The sequence below is a fragment of the Drosophila subobscura genome, chromosome J (genome assembly GCF_008121235.1).
Source record: "Drosophila subobscura isolate 14011-0131.10 chromosome J, UCBerk_Dsub_1.0, whole genome shotgun sequence".
Taxonomy (NCBI): Eukaryota; Metazoa; Arthropoda; class Insecta; order Diptera; family Drosophilidae; genus Drosophila; species Drosophila subobscura.
In genome coordinates, this window is record NC_048532.1 from 13,998,006 (window position 1) to 14,017,843 (window position 19,838).

The 19,838-nt window shown below is 45.1% G+C and overlaps 4 protein-coding genes across 11 annotated transcripts; 3 read left to right on the top strand and 1 right to left on the bottom strand.

Annotated features, from left to right (window-relative positions):
• Window positions 1-60: 60 nt before the first annotated feature.
• LOC117894773 (probable deoxycytidylate deaminase) lies at window positions 61-2,461 on the top strand. Its single transcript, XM_034801998.1, has 3 exons — window positions 61-200; window positions 1,724-2,099; window positions 2,164-2,461. The coding sequence occupies exons 1-3, from the start codon at window positions 175-177 to the stop codon at window positions 2,329-2,331; spliced, it is 570 nt and encodes a 189-aa protein (XP_034657889.1). The 5' UTR covers window positions 61-174; the 3' UTR covers window positions 2,332-2,461.
• LOC117894772 (clathrin light chain) lies at window positions 491-1,667 on the top strand. 2 transcript variants are annotated; one of them, XM_034801997.1, is made up of 2 exons: window positions 491-654; window positions 777-1,667. In XM_034801997.1, exon 2 carries the CDS (start codon window positions 779-781, stop codon window positions 1,445-1,447), a length of 669 nt encoding a protein of 222 aa, XP_034657888.1. In that variant the 5' UTR covers window positions 491-654; window positions 777-778; the 3' UTR covers window positions 1,448-1,667. The 2 variants fall into 2 exon arrangements, with proteins under 2 accessions (XP_034657888.1, XP_034657887.1); XM_034801996.1 differs by having other exon boundaries at window positions 494-654; window positions 768-1,657.
• On the bottom strand, window positions 2,394-4,084 carry LOC117894755 (mucin-5AC-like). Of its 4 annotated transcripts, XM_034801970.1 has the most exons (5): window positions 3,927-4,084; window positions 3,545-3,867; window positions 2,974-3,483; window positions 2,853-2,889; window positions 2,394-2,642 (listed from the first exon to the last, which is right to left on the bottom strand). In XM_034801970.1, exons 1-5 carry the CDS (start codon window positions 4,057-4,059, stop codon window positions 2,536-2,538), a joined length of 1,110 nt encoding a protein of 369 aa, XP_034657861.1. In that variant the 5' UTR covers window positions 4,060-4,084; the 3' UTR covers window positions 2,394-2,535. The 4 variants fall into 4 exon arrangements, with proteins under 4 accessions (XP_034657861.1, XP_034657860.1, XP_034657863.1 ...); XM_034801969.1 differs by lacking the exon at window positions 2,853-2,889 and having other exon boundaries at window positions 2,394-2,783; window positions 3,030-3,483; XM_034801972.1 differs by lacking the exon at window positions 2,853-2,889 and having other exon boundaries at window positions 2,394-2,590; window positions 2,999-3,483.
• Window positions 4,085-11,829: 7,745 nt separating this feature from the next.
• LOC117894751 (serine/threonine-protein phosphatase rdgC) lies at window positions 11,830-18,066 on the top strand. Of its 4 annotated transcripts, XM_034801962.1 has the most exons (13): window positions 11,830-12,581; window positions 13,095-13,202; window positions 15,261-15,388; window positions 15,568-15,649; window positions 15,701-15,825; window positions 15,890-16,057; window positions 16,119-16,322; window positions 16,385-16,534; window positions 16,594-16,659; window positions 16,719-16,904; window positions 16,962-17,369; window positions 17,430-17,529; window positions 17,588-18,066. In XM_034801962.1, exons 1-13 carry the CDS (start codon window positions 12,314-12,316, stop codon window positions 17,929-17,931), a joined length of 2,337 nt encoding a protein of 778 aa, XP_034657853.1. In that variant the 5' UTR covers window positions 11,830-12,313; the 3' UTR covers window positions 17,932-18,066. The 4 variants fall into 4 exon arrangements, with proteins under 4 accessions (XP_034657853.1, XP_034657854.1, XP_034657855.1 ...); XM_034801963.1 differs by lacking the exon at window positions 13,095-13,202; XM_034801964.1 differs by lacking the exons at window positions 11,830-12,581; window positions 13,095-13,202 and adding an exon at window positions 14,518-14,689.
• The last annotated feature ends 1,772 nt before the right edge of the window (window positions 18,067-19,838 follow it).

Genomic DNA, 19,838 nt, shown 5'->3' on the forward strand with positions numbered 1-19,838 from the left:
TAATATAAACGAGCAGGAAATGGGACTCGATTCAATGTGTATGCCCAACATTTGGCGGATAATATGAACCTCTAGATCATGGGAATGTTGCCGAAGTGAACCAGTTCGCGACGCGAGTGTCTTTTGTTGTTATCGTCGTGCCAATTGATAAATGCATGTTTAGTTAAGAACTTTATGTTTAATTTATTTGTAATAATGAGGTAAGTTTAACCGGCGCGTCAAAACAATATAACCGGGCACGATAGCAGTTAATGTCCAGCAGCCAGGGCGTGTAGACACATTCGCATATGCCGACCACGAGTGTTGTAAAATGGTGGATTTGGGTGTTGGGCTGAGTGATTAAATTAGTTTTCCACTATTTTGTGACACTTTGTATGCTTTTATATTGATTTAAATTATTAAGCAGGCCACGCACAAATTTGTTGTGATTTTTATAAACTACAGCAGCAGCAACAACTCTGTTCTATAACCGGGCGTTAATCAACACAGTGCGAGCTAGTTCGATAATTTTTCTGCGATATTTCGGGTGCTAATGACATTCATTTTACGTATTCATTGCTAAAAGAAAACCGAAAAAACATATATTCTCCCCGGATTTCCTCTTAGTCATCCACATATCTGATTTTTGTTTCGTACTGCAAACTTCAACGAGAGGTATGTAGCAATCTACAGTGGGTTCGCTGGCACATACTGTGTGGCCAGCTTGAGCCTGCCCTGCGTACGTGTAAATGGAGTGAGACGCCCACTAAATAATCAACATATTTTAGTTAAAAAAGAGATGGATTTCGGTGATGATTTCGCATTGAAGGAGGAAGTTGACCCAGCGGCAGAGTTCCTGGCACGAGAGCAGTCGGCTTTGGGAGATCTCGAAGCGGAAATCACAGGCGGCTCTAGCACGGCCCCAGATCCAGCCACAGTGGACGATGCTCTTGGGCTTGGTCTTGGTGGCCTGAGTGGTGCTGGTGCTGAGCTGGGCAGCGAACTGTCGGCGACCGGAGGCGGCCTCGAATCATCAACAGGCAGCTTCGAGGTGATCGGCGGCGAGTCGAACGAGCCCGTAGGAATTTCCGGACCCCCGCCCTCTCGGGAGGAACCAGAGAAGATACGCAAGTGGCGGGAGGAGCAGAAGCTGCGACTCGAGGAGAAGGATGTGGAAGAGGAGCGGAAAAAGGAGGAGCTGCGGCAGCAGTCGAAAAAGGAGCTGGACGACTGGCTGCGCCAGATTGGCGAATCGATTTCAAAGACGAAACTATCATCGCGAAATGCTGAGAAGCAGGCCGCTTCATTGGAAAACGGGACCATCGAGCCGGGCACTGAGTGGGAGCGCATAGCCAAGCTCTGCGACTTCAATCCGAAAGTTAACAAGGCGGGCAAGGATGTCTCTCGAATGCGTTCCATATACCTGCATCTCAAGCAGAATCCAATTCAGTTGCAGAAGACCACCTAAGTGTCAGCAGTCGACGCTATGGCTTTGCCTGCCAACTAGTTTTAATTATGTACTCGCCTAACCACACACATTGAGTTGAATATGAAAAATTATTATTGAAAAGTATTCGCTGTATATTCCAATTATATGATAAAAACATTATTATTGCTGCTGACAACAATTTGAGATCATGGTTCATGTTCATGTAATGAATGCAATAATGTGCACACAGTTGTCGTTTAAATTATAACTAAATAAAAAACCAAAACCATCCAAAAATATCCTCAATCATTCCAGCGACACATCTCCCGATAAGGCAGTGGCGGAAGCAGCCAGCTCGAAGCGGCAGGACTACCTGCATTGGGACGACTACTTCATGGCCACGTCCCTGCTCTCGGCTAAGCGCAGCAAAGACCCTGTCACCCAGGTGGGCGCCTGCATTGTGGACCAGCAGAAACGCATCGTTGCCATTGGCTACAACGGATTCCCGCGCAACTGCAGCGATGATGAGTTCCCCTGGTCAAAGTGCACCGATTCCCTGGAGGACAAGAAGCTGTATGTGGTCCATGCCGAGGCCAACGCTATACTCAACAGCAATGGGGCCAGTCTGGTTGATACGACCCTCTACACCACGCTCTTCCCGTGCAACGAGTGCACCAAGCTGATAATACAAGTAATCCCCACTTTTACCCACTCCAAAAGTAACATTCTCTAACAACTTTCGTTTCTATTCGCAGTCGGGCATCAAGCAAGTGTTCTACATGTCGGACAAGTATGCCCATAAGAAAAAGTACCGCGCATCCAGGCGCATGCTCAACGCCGTTGGCGTGGTCTGTACCCGTCACGTGCCAGCCAAGAAGCAGATAGTCATTGACTTTGACGCCTTCCTCCAGGACGACGAATGAAACGCTCATTCTAATGACAAGACTATGATTATGCGAATTGCATTTAAATTGTTGATGTATAATTTGTTATAAGTAATTGGCCTTCTTTTAATTAGTGTGAATTTTTACAATAAAACTTTAGTCAAATGTTTACCGTAGTCCGATGGGATTTTTGTAACATTTCTCACTGGCATTTCTACAGTCTACGGATGGATTCATTGCTTACTATGGTTGGTTTTCTGGTGCACTCGTTGTAGATCCTGTGGTAGCTGGAGTTTCATCGGACGCTGCGGAGTTAGAACTAGTGGAAGACTCTGTTGGTTCCTGTGGACCACTTGTGGGTACTGTCGAACCTGGAGTTTCAGAAGATTCCTGCGGAACACTCGTTGTAGGTGCTGGGGTAGATGAAGCTTCAGAAGATGCTTCAGAGTTAGCATTTGTGGAAGACTCTGTTGGTTCCTGTGGGCGACTAGAACTTGTCGAAGACTCTGTGGGTTCCTGAGGAACACTGGATGTTGGAGTTTCAGAAGACTCCTGCGGAATACTCGTTGTAGGTGCAAGGGTAGATGAAGCTTCAGATGGCGATTCGGAATTAGAGCTTGTAGAAGATTCTGTTGGTTCCTGCGGGTCCCTGGTAGATACTGTTGAAGCTGGAGTTTCTGAAGACGCTTCGGCGCTAGAGCTTGTGGAAGACTCTGTTGGTTCCTGTGGACCACTTGTAGGTACTGTTGAAGCTGGAGTTTCAGAGTTAGAACTGGTAGAAGACTCTGTTGGTTCCGATGGACCACTCGTTGTAGGCCCAGCGGTAGTTGTACTCTCTGTTGGCCCTGCAGAGGAAGAAGTTGTCGGTTCCTGCGGGTTACTCGTAGTTGTTGCTGCGCAGTCCTCCGGTCGAATGGCCACACATCTGGAGGAGGCCGAGTCGAAGAATGGTTCTGCCCCATTGCAGTTGTATAGGATGGCTAGCCACGCGACGCTACTGATCTTCTCGCAGTACAGATAGCTACTGCATGTTGCGTCGTTGGTGTATCTCGTATAGAAGTAAGGGAAGTTCGAATTGGCAGGCAGTTCAGCTGCCTCTTTGCAGGCCTCCACCTGCTCATCCAAAGTGGGTATCGTTGGGTTTGGGGGTGCCACATAATCACTATTGCTGCATGTCGCCGTCTCGTTCAACTGCACATAAAGCAACGATTCAGCACGGGTAAACTACCATTGGTTAGGGGGGAACACTTACGAAGGTGGCGGCGCAGGTGGGCACACAGAGGGTGCCGTGGGTGGCGAGTGCCTCAATCACACAAATCTCATCCGTGGCGCAGCTATAAACATTAGCGGTGGATGCCTGCTGATCGACACATCGCACAAATTGGGTCTTGCTGACGCAGCTGTACTTGTTGCTGCCGCTGCAGACCTCACAGTCGTCACCGTTGCCACCGGGTGCACCGCACACGTCCAGCACACTAGATCCATCCACAAGATAACTCAACACGCAGACATCCTCGGTGTTGCTGCAAACGTAGCCGCTGTCACACGATACGATGTCGCCAATGGGATTGTTTTCTGTGGGGTAACTGCCTTGAATGATGTTCTTTGGATGGAAAAGTCCACATTGAACTTACGCATGCAATTTCTATATTCGGTCTGACTATGACAGTAGGCAGAGTTCCCGCTCTGACACTCCTGGCACTTTTGTGCCGACACGAAAGCTAATAGGCCGCAAGCGATGGCCAAAATGGCAGTAATCTTTTGCATTTTAACTGAAAACTGATTCAAATGCTGTTACGAAGGGGTCTTATATAGCTACGAGCCTAATCTTGTTGCCAAATTCATCAACCTTCATAAGTTTATGGGCCGGGGTACAATAATTTGGTTTATCAGGGTTGTATCGGCCTGTCCAAGTCGTAAATCTGCCATCATTAAGTAATTTCGGAAGTTTTTAGCGAACTTTTTCTTACCTTATCAGTAAACAAGAGAGAAATGTGTTGGTGTGTATGTAGATTGTTGTGATTTCCAAGTGCTCTTATCAGCAAAATTATTTTTCCGCTCCATTAAAGGGTAGGTCGGATATACTTACATATGTGGGAGAAGTTTTACATTTAATCAGCTTTACGTGTCCACTTACAGGTGCTCCGTCATCGAAAGGTCAGATGGGACTCACATGCAACATCTAATTAACGTTGCACACCCACCCAACGGCACTTGGGAGAGTTTCACAAAGGTTGAATGGGGAATTGCTTAGAACAGAAGGAATCATACTCACAATTTGAAAGCCTTGAAGTGACTCAAGACATCATAAATATCCACATTTACTTTATTTTGTATCCGAGGTGTTTTCTATCATTGTGAAAGTACATGGCCAGTTTAGAAATTTGAAATTGGAGTGTAAATTTGCATTCAGCTTGTATAAAACGAACCGGTCCGGACCGAGCAAAACGGTGATGGGATGTTTAAGAATGGCATGCCGGCACGAAGGAGCGTCACCCTGGTGTGGCGTGCCCCCAAGCCAGGAAGCCAGCAAGTATTACTGGGGATATGCAAAACAGTGCGGTTAACCGGATGCCAAGAGGAACCGCCATCTGGTCTCACGCAAACTCCATATACCCAGGGGTACTTGTGAATGTGCATACTTATATAGAGTCGTTTGTGTTCTTAAAGGTGTCTTTTATTATCTAAGTCCACCCAGAATGGGTTTTAATTCTAAAAAATTACTGCACACTTGATCTCCATATTTGCTTGAGCTCAGGAAATGCAGATTTAACTTTAAGATAGTTTCAGAAACGACACACAATATGGTAGAGCCAGAATCTGTTTTGGCCAAGACTTTCAGTTGTCACGGAAAGTTGTGTTCCCCCCATGTGGAACTACTGCCAAGGGCGGAAAACCCTAAAGTTGTTGGCGACCTAACCGGGTCAGCGTGTAACAAAGCCCTAATTTTGGGTTTCGTGAACTTTAGCTACAAATTTTCTAAAATCACATCGAGTGGCCAACTGAAGGCTTGGCGGCACTGGACTACTTAGAATGTGTGCTACGGGTCGGTCACCCATGTAAGCGGCAGCAATAAAAGACACGACATCAAAAAAATCAATATACTGCGAGGGTACGACAACAAAGCAGAAGAATGGAAGTGCTTTTAAGAAGAAAGCGACGGTCAGGCTCTTTTTTCACTAATAAACGTTAACCACTTGAATACGTTAAAAAACAAAAAGTGACACAAAGCTTAACGATGCACCATATATGGGTATTTATCATGTCTATATCTTGCTTTATTTCTAATTGATCTGATACCAGTAGCTGGATATCAGGATCACAGAGGGAATTTCGGTTTTGTTGCCTTTGGGTATGATTCACACTCAATTATAATGGAAAATAAATCTGAAATGCAGAAAAGATCGGCTGCTCTAACTCAGCGTGACACGCTAAATTATTTTCGGTAAACAAATGCCGCAGCCACAGTGTTTTATACAAGTTTAGGCATTCCACAAAAGCCCTCCAAAAGAGAGTGCCAAACAAACGGGAATGGAATTCGTCACCTTGTACAGTCGCAGCATCAGCATGGCTCTCCTCTTTCTCTCCCACCCACAGTCATTTGTCAGAGCACAAGGCACATGGAATGGATGGTAAGGCAGTCCAGAAGAGTGCTCTGAGCTGCCTTCCAGACACAGGGACATAGAAATAGAGGGAGAGTCTGCTTTACCTGTTATTTTGCATTCCTTGGGAGAGCGGTTCTCAAAGAGCGCGCAGCCTCCGGAGAAGAGCGAAATGGAGCAAACGGGAAAAAGTGAAATGACACTTGGAAGGTGCAATCAGCTGATATGGACGATGCCGTTTGTTTTGCTTTGCCCATGCTTGCTGCTGCTGCTGCTGCGACGTCACTTTGAGGAAACAGAAACACCAACAGAAACGGTAAGTGGCGGCGACTGCGACGCCGACTGGCGACTGTGGGGCCACTGTGGCCAAAAAGGATTTCCGAGCTTCTGGCCCGAATCAGTTTGTAACGGAATTCCATGAGAGACGGACCGCGAATACCAGAGTGTGCCCTCCTCGCTGCCTCCGTGTACGTAACGGTGACGCTGCCGCCGCTGCTGCTCCTCAGCTCGGCGCGCTATTTCGGAATCATAGCGCAGATATGCGACGGTGTGTGGTGTAGGTCTCGGCTGTTGTTTTTGTTGCTGGTGCGGTGCTGTTTTGTCACCAAAAGCATTCTATTCTGTGTTTGGCTTCATTTAATGCTTTTCGCCGCCTTTGTACTATTTCCCGTTATTGTTGTTGCCGATTTAGGATGTGGCTGTTATTATCTGCACATATGTACATACATATGTATGTACGTACATGTGTACATGTGTATCTGCGGATGCGGCATTGTGTGTCTCTGCGCTTATAATTTTATGACCACTTATCCCTCCGAAAGGAAAGGCGAACTGTCACCTCCTCGCATATGTTGATGTATACAGTGTTATGCAGGCATAAGATTTCCCCCCAAAACATGCTGGGGCTTAGTGTACCCCCCCACACGATGCAGAATAATTGGCTGTGCAGTGTAATGCGTTTTCTACTCAGTATGCGTATGTGCGTATGTGTGTCAATTATGTGAACAACAATAACTTAAGGCGCCAAGCCTTGCGAGAGAGAAATGGGTTTTTGACTAAAGAAAAGTAAAAACATATTTACATATGTATGTACATACATACATATGTACATACATATGTAAATATTCATGTGGGAATGTTTGTTTGCACGTTTGTACATACAGATGCATGTGATATTTATTTAGACAACTCTCTCTCTCTCTCTTCTCTCAGAGACATGAATACCCAAACGCACACAAGCAAACAGCTACGCAGAGAAATTTGTTTAAAAAATATGCAAATATTAGAACAAACAAATGTTTAAGGTGATGAAAGACCCCAAGAAGACATTTCTGACCGAATTGCCAAGTAGATAAAACGACGCTGCGGGTCATTAAATGTGTTTCGCCTAAATATGGGGAATACTTTTGTACATCTAAGCATACAGAAATATTTCACATAAATATATGTATGTATATGTTCATGTAAATTTGTTGTTTGCATTAACAGAAGGAGCAGCAAATAAGACATGCAATCACATTTGATTGATATGAAGGAACTGTCAGCGTGGTGTTTAGCAGCCTTTTATGTACTCTTCCTACGGCTCAAAGCTCCTTTAATTGCTGAAGCAATTGCAACCTCTGTCCGTACTTTAACCAAGATATCGTAGATAATGCAAACGAAAGTCGATATATTAATAGAAATAATTGCTTAACAATCAAAACAGTTGGCGTGTTCAGACCCACGACTACACTCTAACCTATGCTTGGGGGTTTTTACCATACCATTTGTTATCTTATCACTCACATCATTCACGTTTCAGTACATTGTCATAGTAATAATGATACATATTAGATTAGTTCGAGTGCTTTACCCTACCTTTTGAATGGCAGTCATATCGAAGATTAAAATCCCTCATCCCAGAGACATTTTGCCGAGCATCAGATCCAGAAACGCAGGCCGGCCCCCACAGAGGCAACCAATCTCGCTGACGTTTGGCATTTGATTTTGGGGCTTTCCTTTTTACTTTCCTTCTTTCCCCGAGATTCACTTGTTTATTTATTTTCGTGATTTCGTTTATTTTTTCCACCGCCTGGGAGTTTTTCTTTTTGTTTTTTTTATATATTCTGCTCCAACTTCCAGCGGTTTCATTCCCCTAATGTGCCACCACTTTTGATTTGATTTTTGCGTGGGCTTTAGGACTAAACTTTTTTTTTGCGTGGTTATTGAAATGCCAATGGTATTAGAAAGTGGTGCAAAGCAGGAGGCTCTTTAAGTCTTGCCACTTTTTGTATGTGCGATGTTTGTTTTTGGGATAAAAAATTCCAAAGGATTAACCGCAGAGCAAGGAGAAAGGAGAAAGGAACCCAATCTGACGAATTGTCAGAGGTACGAGAGTACCCAAATCATCTAATCAAGATTTGAAATTTAAGACTCCAGCCGAAAATCGATTTAAATAAGTCGGTTTACCTTCCATCCCTAAAACCATTCAAGGTGTCGTAATTTTCGCGCTTGATTTGCCAACCAAAAAGAAGGAGAAAGTCGGGACGGTGTTTGGTTACACTCCGACGGCAATTAAGGCAAAACATCAACTTGCCGCATACTTTCCTATGAAATACACTGCCCGAAACCTTGCCTGCGTTTTTTAATACGTTCTTACAAAGTTATAATCCAAAGTACCATGCCTCAAGCACGCTTTTTCGCTTTTCTTTAGATGTTTATCCGAAATTTGTAACTCAATTTCACTTTACAACTTCACTTTTACGCCCCATTATTCTCCGAGTGTACGTAGCGTGAATAAATTACGGCTAAATACTTGCTTCGAATGCCTTGGGGCGCTTCTCACACAGCTGCTGGGCTGGAAGTCCTGAAATCCGGGTCCATATGGCTGCTTAATGCTGCCAGAGCGGAGCGCCGCTTTTAAGGTGCCAAACGCCTGACGCCCAATTTCCGTTTATCCCTAATTTGGTTTATAAATAACGAAAATCGACTCTCAGCATTGACACACATCCAACATCCACATGAGCATCGCATCCGAGAGCTGACATCATTTCAAAGTCGTTAAAGCCCTCGTGGCCTTGTTAATGGTCTGCCCGAGCAGACTTTTTGGCCATAAACTGCGAAATTTAAGGGGGAAATGTTTATAGTTAATACGTGATAGCCAATGCCATATCATGGCCATACAGGTGCTCCTTCGGCAGGTACCCTCTCGGGCACGTGCCTACCCGTCAAATTGACTCCTCCTCGGGCAACTCAATTAAAAGCGCAGGCAACCTAATTACCTGCCAAGAGAATTTGAATTAACAAATTTGCGAGCCGTGAACAGTAGACTTTTCTGATTCTCATTTGACCTTTGGGCGAGGCGTACCCTAGGACCTTTGTAGTTGCTCACGGTTAAATGTTTTTGTAGCCATAGCCACAGTACAGGAAATGTTATGTGCCTTTAAAAAATATGTATTCTCCTGTTGAAAACAGCTTAAACCTAATCCACCTTCATAGTGGAAACTAAATGAATTTTAACTTAGTTTAAGGCCTATTAAATGTAGCTTTTATCTTGATGAAAGTTGTTTTCATAAACGACACTCGTGCACGTTTATAGTTTTAATTAGTAAGTTTAGACAGTGAGGTCATATTTGGAGCAGTTGTGAAGTCAGTAAATAGAGAGGGTGTGCTCCCAAAATACTCCTTAGATGTTCGTCTAAGCCTTCTGTATTTGAAAGCAAACTCATCTCGAGAGTGAGCATCAATGTGCCACTTCCTGTGGGACCAAATGACAGCCTGCTCCACAGCATGTGACCCAATGTCGTGCTAGTTGTTTGCTTGGAATTTATTCCAGCCATTGACCCTGAGACTTGACGCATCATCTGCAAATAAGTACATTTGCTGCCAAGTTAATTGCTGCGGGGCGTAAGCGATGTTTGCTGAACTGAAATGCTGAGTGCCGGACTGTCCGTGTCCTCTGACATGCAATTCATCGTAATTGAGTCAGCCAACAATCATCTTTTGGGCCCGCCACGCCACACCACACACGCAATGGGGCGGGATTCAGACTCGGACTCGGATCCGGATCCTGCCTCCTTCATTCCATTCGTTGGTGGACAGAACCTATTATCGTCAATGTCCGTTTAGCGTACAGATAGCTGCTGCTGTTCTGTGTTGTTCTGTTCGCTCTTTGTTCTGGGATTAATGGAGAAACAACGTATTCTCTCGTCCGCAATGTGCTGGCGTATAATCCCATTATCTTTTGATCCCTCTTGTCCTGACCCAAGGCGGCAGCGTTGCCACCCGGAACCGGAAATTGACCCCAAAAGAAATGGGTAATTGAAATAAATAGAGTTGGGCCTGCAACCGGTACCGAAAAGTGACCTAGAACTTCCTTTCACGCTCTGGGCTTTTATTTCCGTTGCTTTCGATGGCCTAAAGATCAAATTGTGGCCTTTCCCACTCCGAATATCCTTTAGATTTATTATTTCTGACGCATAAAGTCAGCGAAAATCCTTAAAGATATGCCAAAATGCTGCAGTCAACTCTCTCTCTCTCTCTCAGTTCTGTCATTTTCACTTTAGACAAATTACATTTCGATAAAAGCCTTGCGCCCACTTTTGCCGCCACATTTACATTTTTCGCTAACGCAATTTTCTCCCCAAAAGTGCCACGGCAGAGGGGAAGTGTGTGAATGCGGTGGTTCAACTTCTAAAGCATTTTACCTGGCAAACGATGGGCGGAACGTCACGGCTGGGGATCTCTGACTACAGCCAAGAAAAAAAGAAGAAATAATTGAAATATGCATGAGAGTTCCCCTCCCTGTGCAAGATAGCGCCTAAAATTGTTATTTTCCGGCGATACGAGTTCTTCGATTCCATCGTTCTGGTAGTTGCGAACATTTAAACTCACTTGCTGCGGTATCTCTCTCTGCTCGTTTCGCATTTCTGCCACAAAATGTAGCCCGTGCTATGCTTATTGTATGTTTGAAGCGATTAATCAATACACCCACCTTCCATGCTGCCTTTATATTTAGGTTACAATATGTTGCGCCACATCCCTCAACCCTCAACCCTCAACCCTCATCACCATTCCCATTCCCATCGATGGGTAGAGAGGGTGCTCGTGCTCTGCTACAGGTTATCATTTTAATTTCACACTTTGTGGATCTGCCACTGATTCTGTTGCCACTGTTTTGGTGGCTCTTCTGTGGGTGCGGCCACCCCCCATCCGGGCTGAAGCCTGGGTGTGGCATATCGCTCAATTGGTGGATACATTGGTTCGTTCCTTCGGAGCCACTCGAGAGGAACAGTGGCTTCATAAAAGCTGAAAGCATTTCGACCATCACAAAAGACCCCTCGGGCACCTACCGTACCCCGTATAAACATTCACACACACACAGACACATTCAGTAGTGGTCATAAATAGTGAAATGGCAACCGGGTCAACGGGTTTTGTTAGCCAAAACCCAAAGCAACTCCCTGCCCCCGCTTTGACGATGGGGCAGTGTATTCGATGATTGGCCAACAATTTGCAACGCATCAACGTGCGCTACGTGCTGGCCATAGAGACAAATGGAGTTTCCTTTTGTGCCATAAACTTGGGCAGTGCAAAATCGTATAAACATAATAATTGCAGCTGTTTTTCTCAGTGTATTCAAAGTGTCGATGGTGCTCCATTCTGCTGTAACTATCATTCTTTTATTCCCCAGTCGATAAAGCGCAGCGTATTTGTTTCATTTCACTACATTCCTCCACACCCATGCACCCATTATACAGAGCTATGGAAAGTACATATCAGGGAACGTTGGGAGAGGTACAACCTCCTCCTCCACTATTTATTAGAGCAGAAAGCGAATGCAGAATGCTCCTTCAAAGCTAATTTGATCAAGGAGAAACTTAGCATTTCAATTTAACTTTTGTGTTCAACATAATTTCAGACTCGGGAATATTTCATCATTTGATTTCTCTTTCAGTTGGCAAGAGCTTTGAGACGCTGATTTGATGCCCCACGTTGCAACATCGCCAACATCGAAATGAATAAATTATACGAAAGTGAAATCAATTTGCATTAGGGCCGCCGACTAGCGAATGGCACCCACTCGCACCCCAGGACGAGCGTTCGGCGGAGGTGGACTCTGGCAGTGTGGCAAGTGAGAGGGGGGGGCTGCTGACAAATTACATTACAGTGTCAGGCGAAGGCGAGTGACATCAGGCACATCAGACCTCTGGCCCCGACGCATGTGTGAACGTGAACGTGGATCTGGAGACGCGCCTCACCTGCCTGCCTGCCGCCGCCTGACAGTTGTCGACGGGACCAGGGACGTCACTGTGGCGTCTTAGGTTACGCTGCCCTGCGGACTTCACGGTCTGTGACCTGTGACCTAGCCCCGGGGGCTAGTTTCTGACAGCTTGAGACAGGATTTGTCCGTCAGCGTCAGCCCGTCAGCCCGCAGAAGTATGCTACGCAGCTGCGTGTGCCTGCGATCCGAGGAGGACGGCAAGCGGCGCGGCTCCTCAGTGGAAGACGCCTCGTCGTGCCGCTCATCGGAAATAGAGCGCGTGGGTGCCAGCATGCAGACGCTGGGTCCGAGCGGCCAGCCCCAGTCGGTGTCCGCCCAGACGACCACACGGGCCTCCAGTCTGCTGCAGCTGTTCCAAAGGAAAGGTTGGTGCAAACACTTTCGCAAGCCACTGCGGGGAATGAGCGCCTCCCGAGCCGAGAAAAGTGAGTAAACTTGCTGTTAACCATAGACTTAGATCCATTGGGTTGACTGTCGCAGGGGATTTGTAGCAGAGCCAACCTAATCCATTTACGGTGTCATTGTTCCTCTGATGGTTAGGAATTAAGCAAAGTCAGGCTAGCAATTAGCATCGGTTGACGAACATGGAACTAAGCAGAGGATAAGGTCAGCTGAAATCTGGTCATGCTGACAAATTGGGTCCACTAATAGGAAGGAATATAGGAAAAAGCCAAGGGATCCATGGAACGAAAAGAGAAAGGAGTTGTCTCAACATGTTCTTAGAACTTTAAGGAGTTTCACACTTACCATATGTCCCTTGTGTGTTCTTTGCTGGTAGCTCTGCGTCTCCTCAAGGGCCGCTTATTGGTGTACGCTGACCTGCACTTGTACTCCCCATCGACAGACCTTTAAGGCCACAGAAGGCCCTACTACTCTGACCGTGGTCGTGTTCCGGCGCTTGCGCTAACCTTATGCTTTGTTCCAATTTATTTTACCAGCGATACACATGGATCCAAGCCAAAGAGACGACGACACCCTGCTTCTCTGTCGCCGTCAAAGGGAAGGAACATCGCCAAAGAGGGCGCCCATAGTTTGTTGGGCTGTTGGTAAGACAGCTGGACAGTTGGCTATAACTAAGGCTTGATATATGTATGCACAGCACACATACATCTACAAGAGTATGGGTCAATACTCTGGCATGCATAGTAGCAGTACACCCCATTCAGCTAGTCACGCAGCCAGAAATTAAACCACAAACACGCGGACGTAGACGCAAATTGGTAGAGGGAAGAACGGACGGACGAAGGAACGACCGTCCAACGATTCGATAATTGGAACAAAGAACACTGTGGAGGCCATGTGCTTTTTGTACCTTAAACGTGTTTTTGTTCACTCCAACTGAGTGTTGGGCCCACTGTGCTACGCCTTTTGAAAGAAGCAAAAACAACACTTTGGCTGCCACACAAAAGCAAACAGAACAGAGCAGAGCAGAGCACGAGGCATCGCATCGTCATAGTCATCGCGTAGCTCTTTTCTACTGCTGCAATAAGTACGAGTATTGTAATAGTTGCCCAGTCGTTCGGGGTCCTCTATGCGGTTTCAAGCGGCGTGCACGGAAAAATAATAAAAACTTTTCGCTTTTCATTTGAGTTTGAGGTTGCATTCGAAAGACAGTCACAGAAACAGAAACTTCGAGTATTTCTATAGGGTTTGCTATTAGGTCGGACATTCAAAAGTGCTTAACAATGGCATTTGCAAACGCAAATTAATTCTCCCTTTCACTGCCTTGACTTGAGGTCTCTGCGGTTGAGGCTTTTCCAAGGCTTTTCTTGCCGCCAGTTTATATAATTAACCAAAACAGTCCGTGCCTTAAGTGTCAGGGCAGTTTTATCCAGTTTCGGCAGCCAAAAGCAATATATTCATATCGTTTATTCGTATTTTGTGTGTGCGGGCAAGAAAGTATTCGTCATGCAGCAGTGACTGGACTGGACATGGACTGACTATTCGGCATTTTCCCTTGTAACAAAATCCTCATTCCGGCCATTAACGCTAGGCGAACGCTGTAATCAGGTATTCCAACATTAATTGCCAGCGAGATTAATCACAGCAGACTTATTCGTAAGTGGAAATGGCAGCAGAGAACAAAAATTAACATATCTGCCAGTGCGCATGCCTCGTTAATCATGCTAAATTAGAAACTCGTTTCATATTCGATTTTGAAATTACAGAGTGCCAAAATTGAGTCTGGAATCAAGCCAAGTCTAGCCCAAAGATGGACCTATATTTGTACATCGATTTGGCCATTGAATATATTCTGAAATGCTTGTGGACAGATCACAAAATTGTAGAGTAAAATCAGCCCAAAGTTTTCCAAATTAATTGCGAAGAAATGACGAGGGAAAGTGCCCGATTAGTGACGAATACTTTTTTGTCATTGAGTATTGTTAAATGACAAATTCCCGGAAATAATAAACATTTGCAGCTGGGTATCGGACTGTACTGCGACGGATGTTGAAGCAATTTTCGACCCATCTTATGGGCTGCATAAATTTGAGAAAGAAAAAGCCACCGCCCCCACCAGACACAGCGACAAGTGTGTAAAAGATTTTGAAACTGCAGAAGAATCCATCCCAAAACCCAGACCCCTCTCTCTGGTAGAAGTAGAACTGTTGTTGCCACAAACCCCCTACCCCGCCCTTTCCTTGCCCTTTCTGCCCGACCATTTTTTGACTGTCTTTGACGTTTTCAGCATTCAGTGTGTGTGTACATTTTCGTATTGCAGACGTGTAAATTTGCATCAGAATGGATGAGAACGGCAAGTAATTAACGCGAGTACTGTCCATATTCCGCACAACCCAACCCATCCCGCACCACCCCCCATGCCCGCGACTCCCCACTCACAACACACAAAAATTTGCATTTTGTGAACTTTGTACCGATAAGCGACGAGTCGAACGGGAAATGCTTGAAAATGTCAAAGGTTGAGCGTAACTTTAAGGAAAACTCCCCCCGCCCTGCTTTCGACTGTCTTTAGGTGTTGTTTCTGTGGCTTTGATGTAGCATTTCCTCGAAGTCCCTCAATCCCCCGCACCCATACAGTCGCAAGCAAGAAACCTGCAATACAGAAATCACTTTTAATACATAATATTTGATCTATTTTGTAGCTATCAGAGCGGCAATATTTATCCAAAAATGGTATCGCAGGCATCAGGCGCGTCGCGAGATGGAGAGGCGCTGCAACTGGCAGATATTCCAGAATCTAGAGTACGCCAGCGAACAGGACCAGGCTGAGGTAAGAAAGATGACCCCCCAGCAGACGTCAGACAAATGCATTTGTAGAGTTTCAAAAGTCGATAGCATGACAAGTCGATGGCACAGTGCTGCAAGTGCAACCTCAACAGTGTACCCCTCCGTACCCCTCCCACAACAATGTGTCTGCCTATTCATGCGTAACATTCTGTTCTCCCGCAGCTGTACAAATTCTTCAATGACCTCATCAAACATATGCCCCAGGCAGCGGGCAGGAAAAACCAACACCATGCCGAGTCCAATTGTAAGTTTTGCCACAGAAATGACCTCTAGAGTTTATATTTTTCTGCTGCAGTTTCCCTGCTGGACGAGAAGGACGACATCATGGATGAGCTCGGGGATACTGTGAATGCCAAAATAGAGTTGCCAATACGAAAGAGTCACATCGATCTCCTCATTGACGTCTTCCGCAAGAAACGGGTAAGTCTGAAGCAACAGCAGCATCTACTTTCCCGTTCTCCAACGAGATATTCTCTGCTTCCAGGGCAACCGATTGCATCCAAAGTATGTGGCGCTGATCCTGCGCGAGGCTGCCAAGTCCCTCAAGCAGTTGCCCAACATCTCGATGGTGTCCACTGCAGTGTCGCAGCAGGTCACTGTCTGCGGCGATTTGCATGGAAAACTCGACGATCTACTTGTGGTGCTGCACAAGGTGAGGGAATACACTCTACGTATGTTCTACGTATACTTACGGGCAGTTCTTTATCTTCTAGAACGGTCTTCCTTCATCTTCCAATCCCTATGTGTTCAATGGGGACTTTGTGGATCGCGGCAAGCGTGGGCTGGAGGTGCTGCTCTTGCTGCTGTCCCTTTATCTGGCATTTCCCCAAGCGGTTTTCCTGAACCGCGGCAACCACGAAGACAGCGTCATGAATGCTCGCTATGGATTCATTCGCGAGGTGGAGGGCAAGTATCCTGTAAGAGTTGTCGCTTTGCTCGTGGATTCGCTGTTGATTTGTTCCTTCTGTCTGCGCTGCAGCGCAACCACAAGCGACTGCTGTCCATCATCGACGAGGTCTACCGATGGCTTCCACTGGGCTCCGTTCTCAACAGCCGAGTGCTGATTGTCCACGGCGGCATCTCCGACAACACCAGCTTGGATCTCATCAAGAGCATTGATCGGGGCAAGGTTTGTCCTCCTCTTTTGGCTCAAACGTTGACCATTGACTAACTTTGTCATCTTTGCAGTACGTTTCCATTCTGCGACCACCGCTCACAGATGGCGAGCCTCTGGATAAAACCGAATGGCAGCAGGTATTCACCCAAAGACTGATTTCCATCTAGCTTTATTTCATGTGATTCTGCCTTTGCAGATCTTCGATATCATGTGGAGCGATCCGCAGGCTGTGATGGGTTGCGTCCCGAACACACTGCGTGGTGCTGGCGTTTGGTTTGGCCCCGATACCACTGAGAATTTCCTGCAGCGCCATCGACTCAGCTATGTCATACGCTCCCACGAGTGCAAGCCCAACGGGCATGAGTTTATGCATGACAACAAGGTGGGTGGAACTTTCCCTCACAAAAACTGCTTCTAAAACCCTTACCGCTTTCCACAGGTAATCACAATCTTTTCGGCATCCAACTACTATGCGATTGGCTCCAACAAGGGCGCCTACATACGCCTCAACAACCAGCTGATGCCGCACTTTGTGCAGTACATCTCGGCAGCCTCGCAGTCCAAGCGGCTGTCCTTCAAGCAGCGCATGGGCATGGTGGAGAGCTCTGCGCTGAAGGAGCTCGCTGTGAAGATGCGCGACTATCGCGACGAGCTGGAGGATGAGTTCAAGAAGTTCGATCCGGACAACACCGGCTGCATAACCATTACGAACTGGTGCTATGTGATGGAGAAGGTCACAAAGTTGGGTCTGCCCTGGCGTCTGCTACGCGACAAGCTGGCTCCTGGCACCGACAGTCACATGGTGAACTATAACACTACTCTGGATCTGCTGGACACGGATGTGATTGTGAGTAGTTTCCCAGATTAACTGTGAGATTTCCCACTTATATTCCTGTTTGCTTTGCAGATGGAGGCGGAGGCAGATGGCACCTCAGTCATGGACGCTTTGTATGCGAACAAAGCCAGTTTGGTGGCCATCTTCAACATCATTGATGCAGACAATTCGGGTAAGCAAACACCCCATCAGCAAGCACCCATAATGCAGCTGTCTCGTCGCTTCCTTAGGTGAAATAACTCTGGACGAATTCGAGACAGCAATTGATTTGTTGACGGCACACATGCCGGGCGACTACTCCAAGGAGGAGATGCTGGAAAAGTGTCGCATGATGGATCTCAATGGGGATGGCAAGGTGGATCTGAACGAGTTCCTGGAGGCCTTCAGGCTGAGCGATGTGCAAAGGAGGCAGCAGCAGGACGAGAACATACGCAGGCGCTCGGAGGTCAGATCCACAACCAAGCCATCGGATCCCGTGACCGAGCTGGCGGAGCGCATACACCGTAACACGGTCATTGTGGAGACAGATATAGACCCATCGGACTGCGAGGCTAAAGTAATCAAACCCAAATAGGCATAAAGGCTCCCGGGATGACTCTTTGATCACGTGACTCATGAAAAACCAACAAAATCTGTTTATTTAAACATAAAATCCATAGGAAAATCGTATGTCATTCACGAATTATACTCGACACAGTTCTCCACAGCACTTCTGATGATCTTTTTGTATCGTTTCCCGCGGAGCATTTATAGTATTTTGCGCAATATTCAAAGCATCACACACATAAATGAATATATTTATAAATGATGAACTGTGAGATCTCATGACACATTTTGGCTCGTCTGCCGGCCATTCCCGTACGCTTTTGATTTATATAAACATTTATAGACCATCGTATAATTAATACCCCGTATAACAAACAACCTGTAGTAATCGTATTGTGCACTCCTATAGCTTGTGCTTTCTTCAACCATAGCCAAATATTGTGCACATTTGTTATAGCTACAGTAGAAGCGTAGAAATATAAACAAAAGATATTGTATGTAATATTTATAACGCTTACAACCTAAGCCAATGGGGAACAAAATGAATTTTATAATTAAAAACAAAAATGCTGCTTGTACCGGAATTTTGTAACAAAAGCAACAGTTAAACGTTGATGTTAAAGACATAAAATATTCCTAACTATAATTATAACTATGATTAAACCCCAAGCCAATTATGAAAACAAATACTCCAAATAAATCTTCATAAAGCCGCACAATTTTTAAATGAAACGAATGGCAAAAAATTAATTGACAGAAATTAAAACAGAACGAAATGCCTTCCTATGGTAACTTATTTATGACTTAAGAATAATTTTACAACTCATCTGAGAATGTGCAACACATACATAAATATATTTTAGGACATTTCTGTGCACGGCTTTTAAAGCATTCGGTTTATTATTATTTAAGTTTGGCTAAGAATATGTAGAAATAAATGAACACACCGACGAAAAATGGGATTACTTATAAACTTCTCTCATTCGAAAATAAGTTATACCAAGCTCGCTCTTAGCCTCCTCTGGAAATGTCTTCTGGGAATTGCACCCACTGAAACCTTAGAAATATTAGGTTCCAAATCAAAGTATCTATTCCCAAACATGCAGTCAATAATCTCCAAGCCAACCTGCTGTCAAAATGTATGCCATTTGAGACCAAAATCATATCACTTTATGCAGTTTTTGTTAGGCTAACCCGAATGTATAGTCAATACTCCGCCTTTAAAGATTCCGAAACTAACATTGCCGTGGGCAGAATGGAATTTATACATTTTTACACAACATATTTATAATATATTTTCTTTGGAATATCTTGGAACCACCTTGAATGTTGAATGTACAATGTGTAAATGCAATGAAAGCAATTAATTACAATGTAATGATGTTGATGTTGATATTGAAAAAGCGTAACCCACACAGCATAGTCATTTATAGTCTTCTTCAATTGAGATTCTAAAAACAGAATTTACTTCAAATCCGTATCAATTGGCCGTCAAATTCCCAAACTAAACGCAATGAAAACTTTTAAAATTAGCAATCCATTGATGTTGTGCTAAGTATTTAAGTAAATTATGCAATTGATATACTATTCTAAGTCGTTTGTTCGGAGGGAGAATGGGAGTTACTCCTTTCCTTTGCTAAGAAGAATATCCTCACACGATCGGAATGGAATCGAGTACCTATGATAGAACTATGTACAACCAAAACGCTTCTCAACAGGCACCGGTAGGACCAATAAATGTCATCGTCAATCGTTGACAGACAATTAACATTACGCTACGCTACGCTAGTTATCAATGAACATTTTACATACATAAATACTTATTTAATGCCATATACATAAATATGTTATTTACTTTAAGCATAAGATACTCGCACCCCTCTCTCTCTAAATCCCTCTCTTCAATTTGTATCTTGAGTCACAGTTAATATTCGA

Coding starts and splice junctions, on each gene's coding strand:
- LOC117894773 (XM_034801998.1), top strand. CDS start 175: ATGTTTAATTTATTTGTAATAATGAG. Junction 201..1,723: donor AATTTATTTGTAATAATGAG/GTAAGTTTAACC, acceptor CAATCATTCCAG/CGACACATCTCCCGATAAGG. Junction 2,100..2,163: donor GCACCAAGCTGATAATACAA/GTAATCCCCACT, acceptor TTCTATTCGCAG/TCGGGCATCAAGCAAGTGTT.
- LOC117894772 (XM_034801997.1), top strand. CDS start 779: ATGGATTTCGGTGATGATTTCGCATTGAAGGAGGAAGTTGACCCAGCG.
- LOC117894751 (XM_034801962.1), top strand. CDS start 12,314: ATGCTACGCAGCTGCGTGTGCCTGCGATCCGAGGAGGACGGCAAGCGG. Junction 15,389..15,567: donor GCGAACAGGACCAGGCTGAG/GTAAGAAAGATG, acceptor GTTCTCCCGCAG/CTGTACAAATTCTTCAATGA. Junction 16,535..16,593: donor AGAGCATTGATCGGGGCAAG/GTTTGTCCTCCT, acceptor TCATCTTTGCAG/TACGTTTCCATTCTGCGACC.
- LOC117894755 (XM_034801968.1), bottom strand. CDS start 4,059: ATGCAAAAGATTACTGCCATTTTGGCCATCGCTTGCGGCCTATTAGCT. Junction 3,484..3,544: donor CCACCTGCGCCGCCACCTTC/GTAAGTGTTCCC, acceptor CTTTATGTGCAG/TTGAACGAGACGGCGACATG. Junction 2,643..2,852: donor CCTTGCACCTACAACGAGTA/TTCCGCAGGAGT, acceptor TACCCACAAGTG/GTCCACAGGAACCAACAGAG.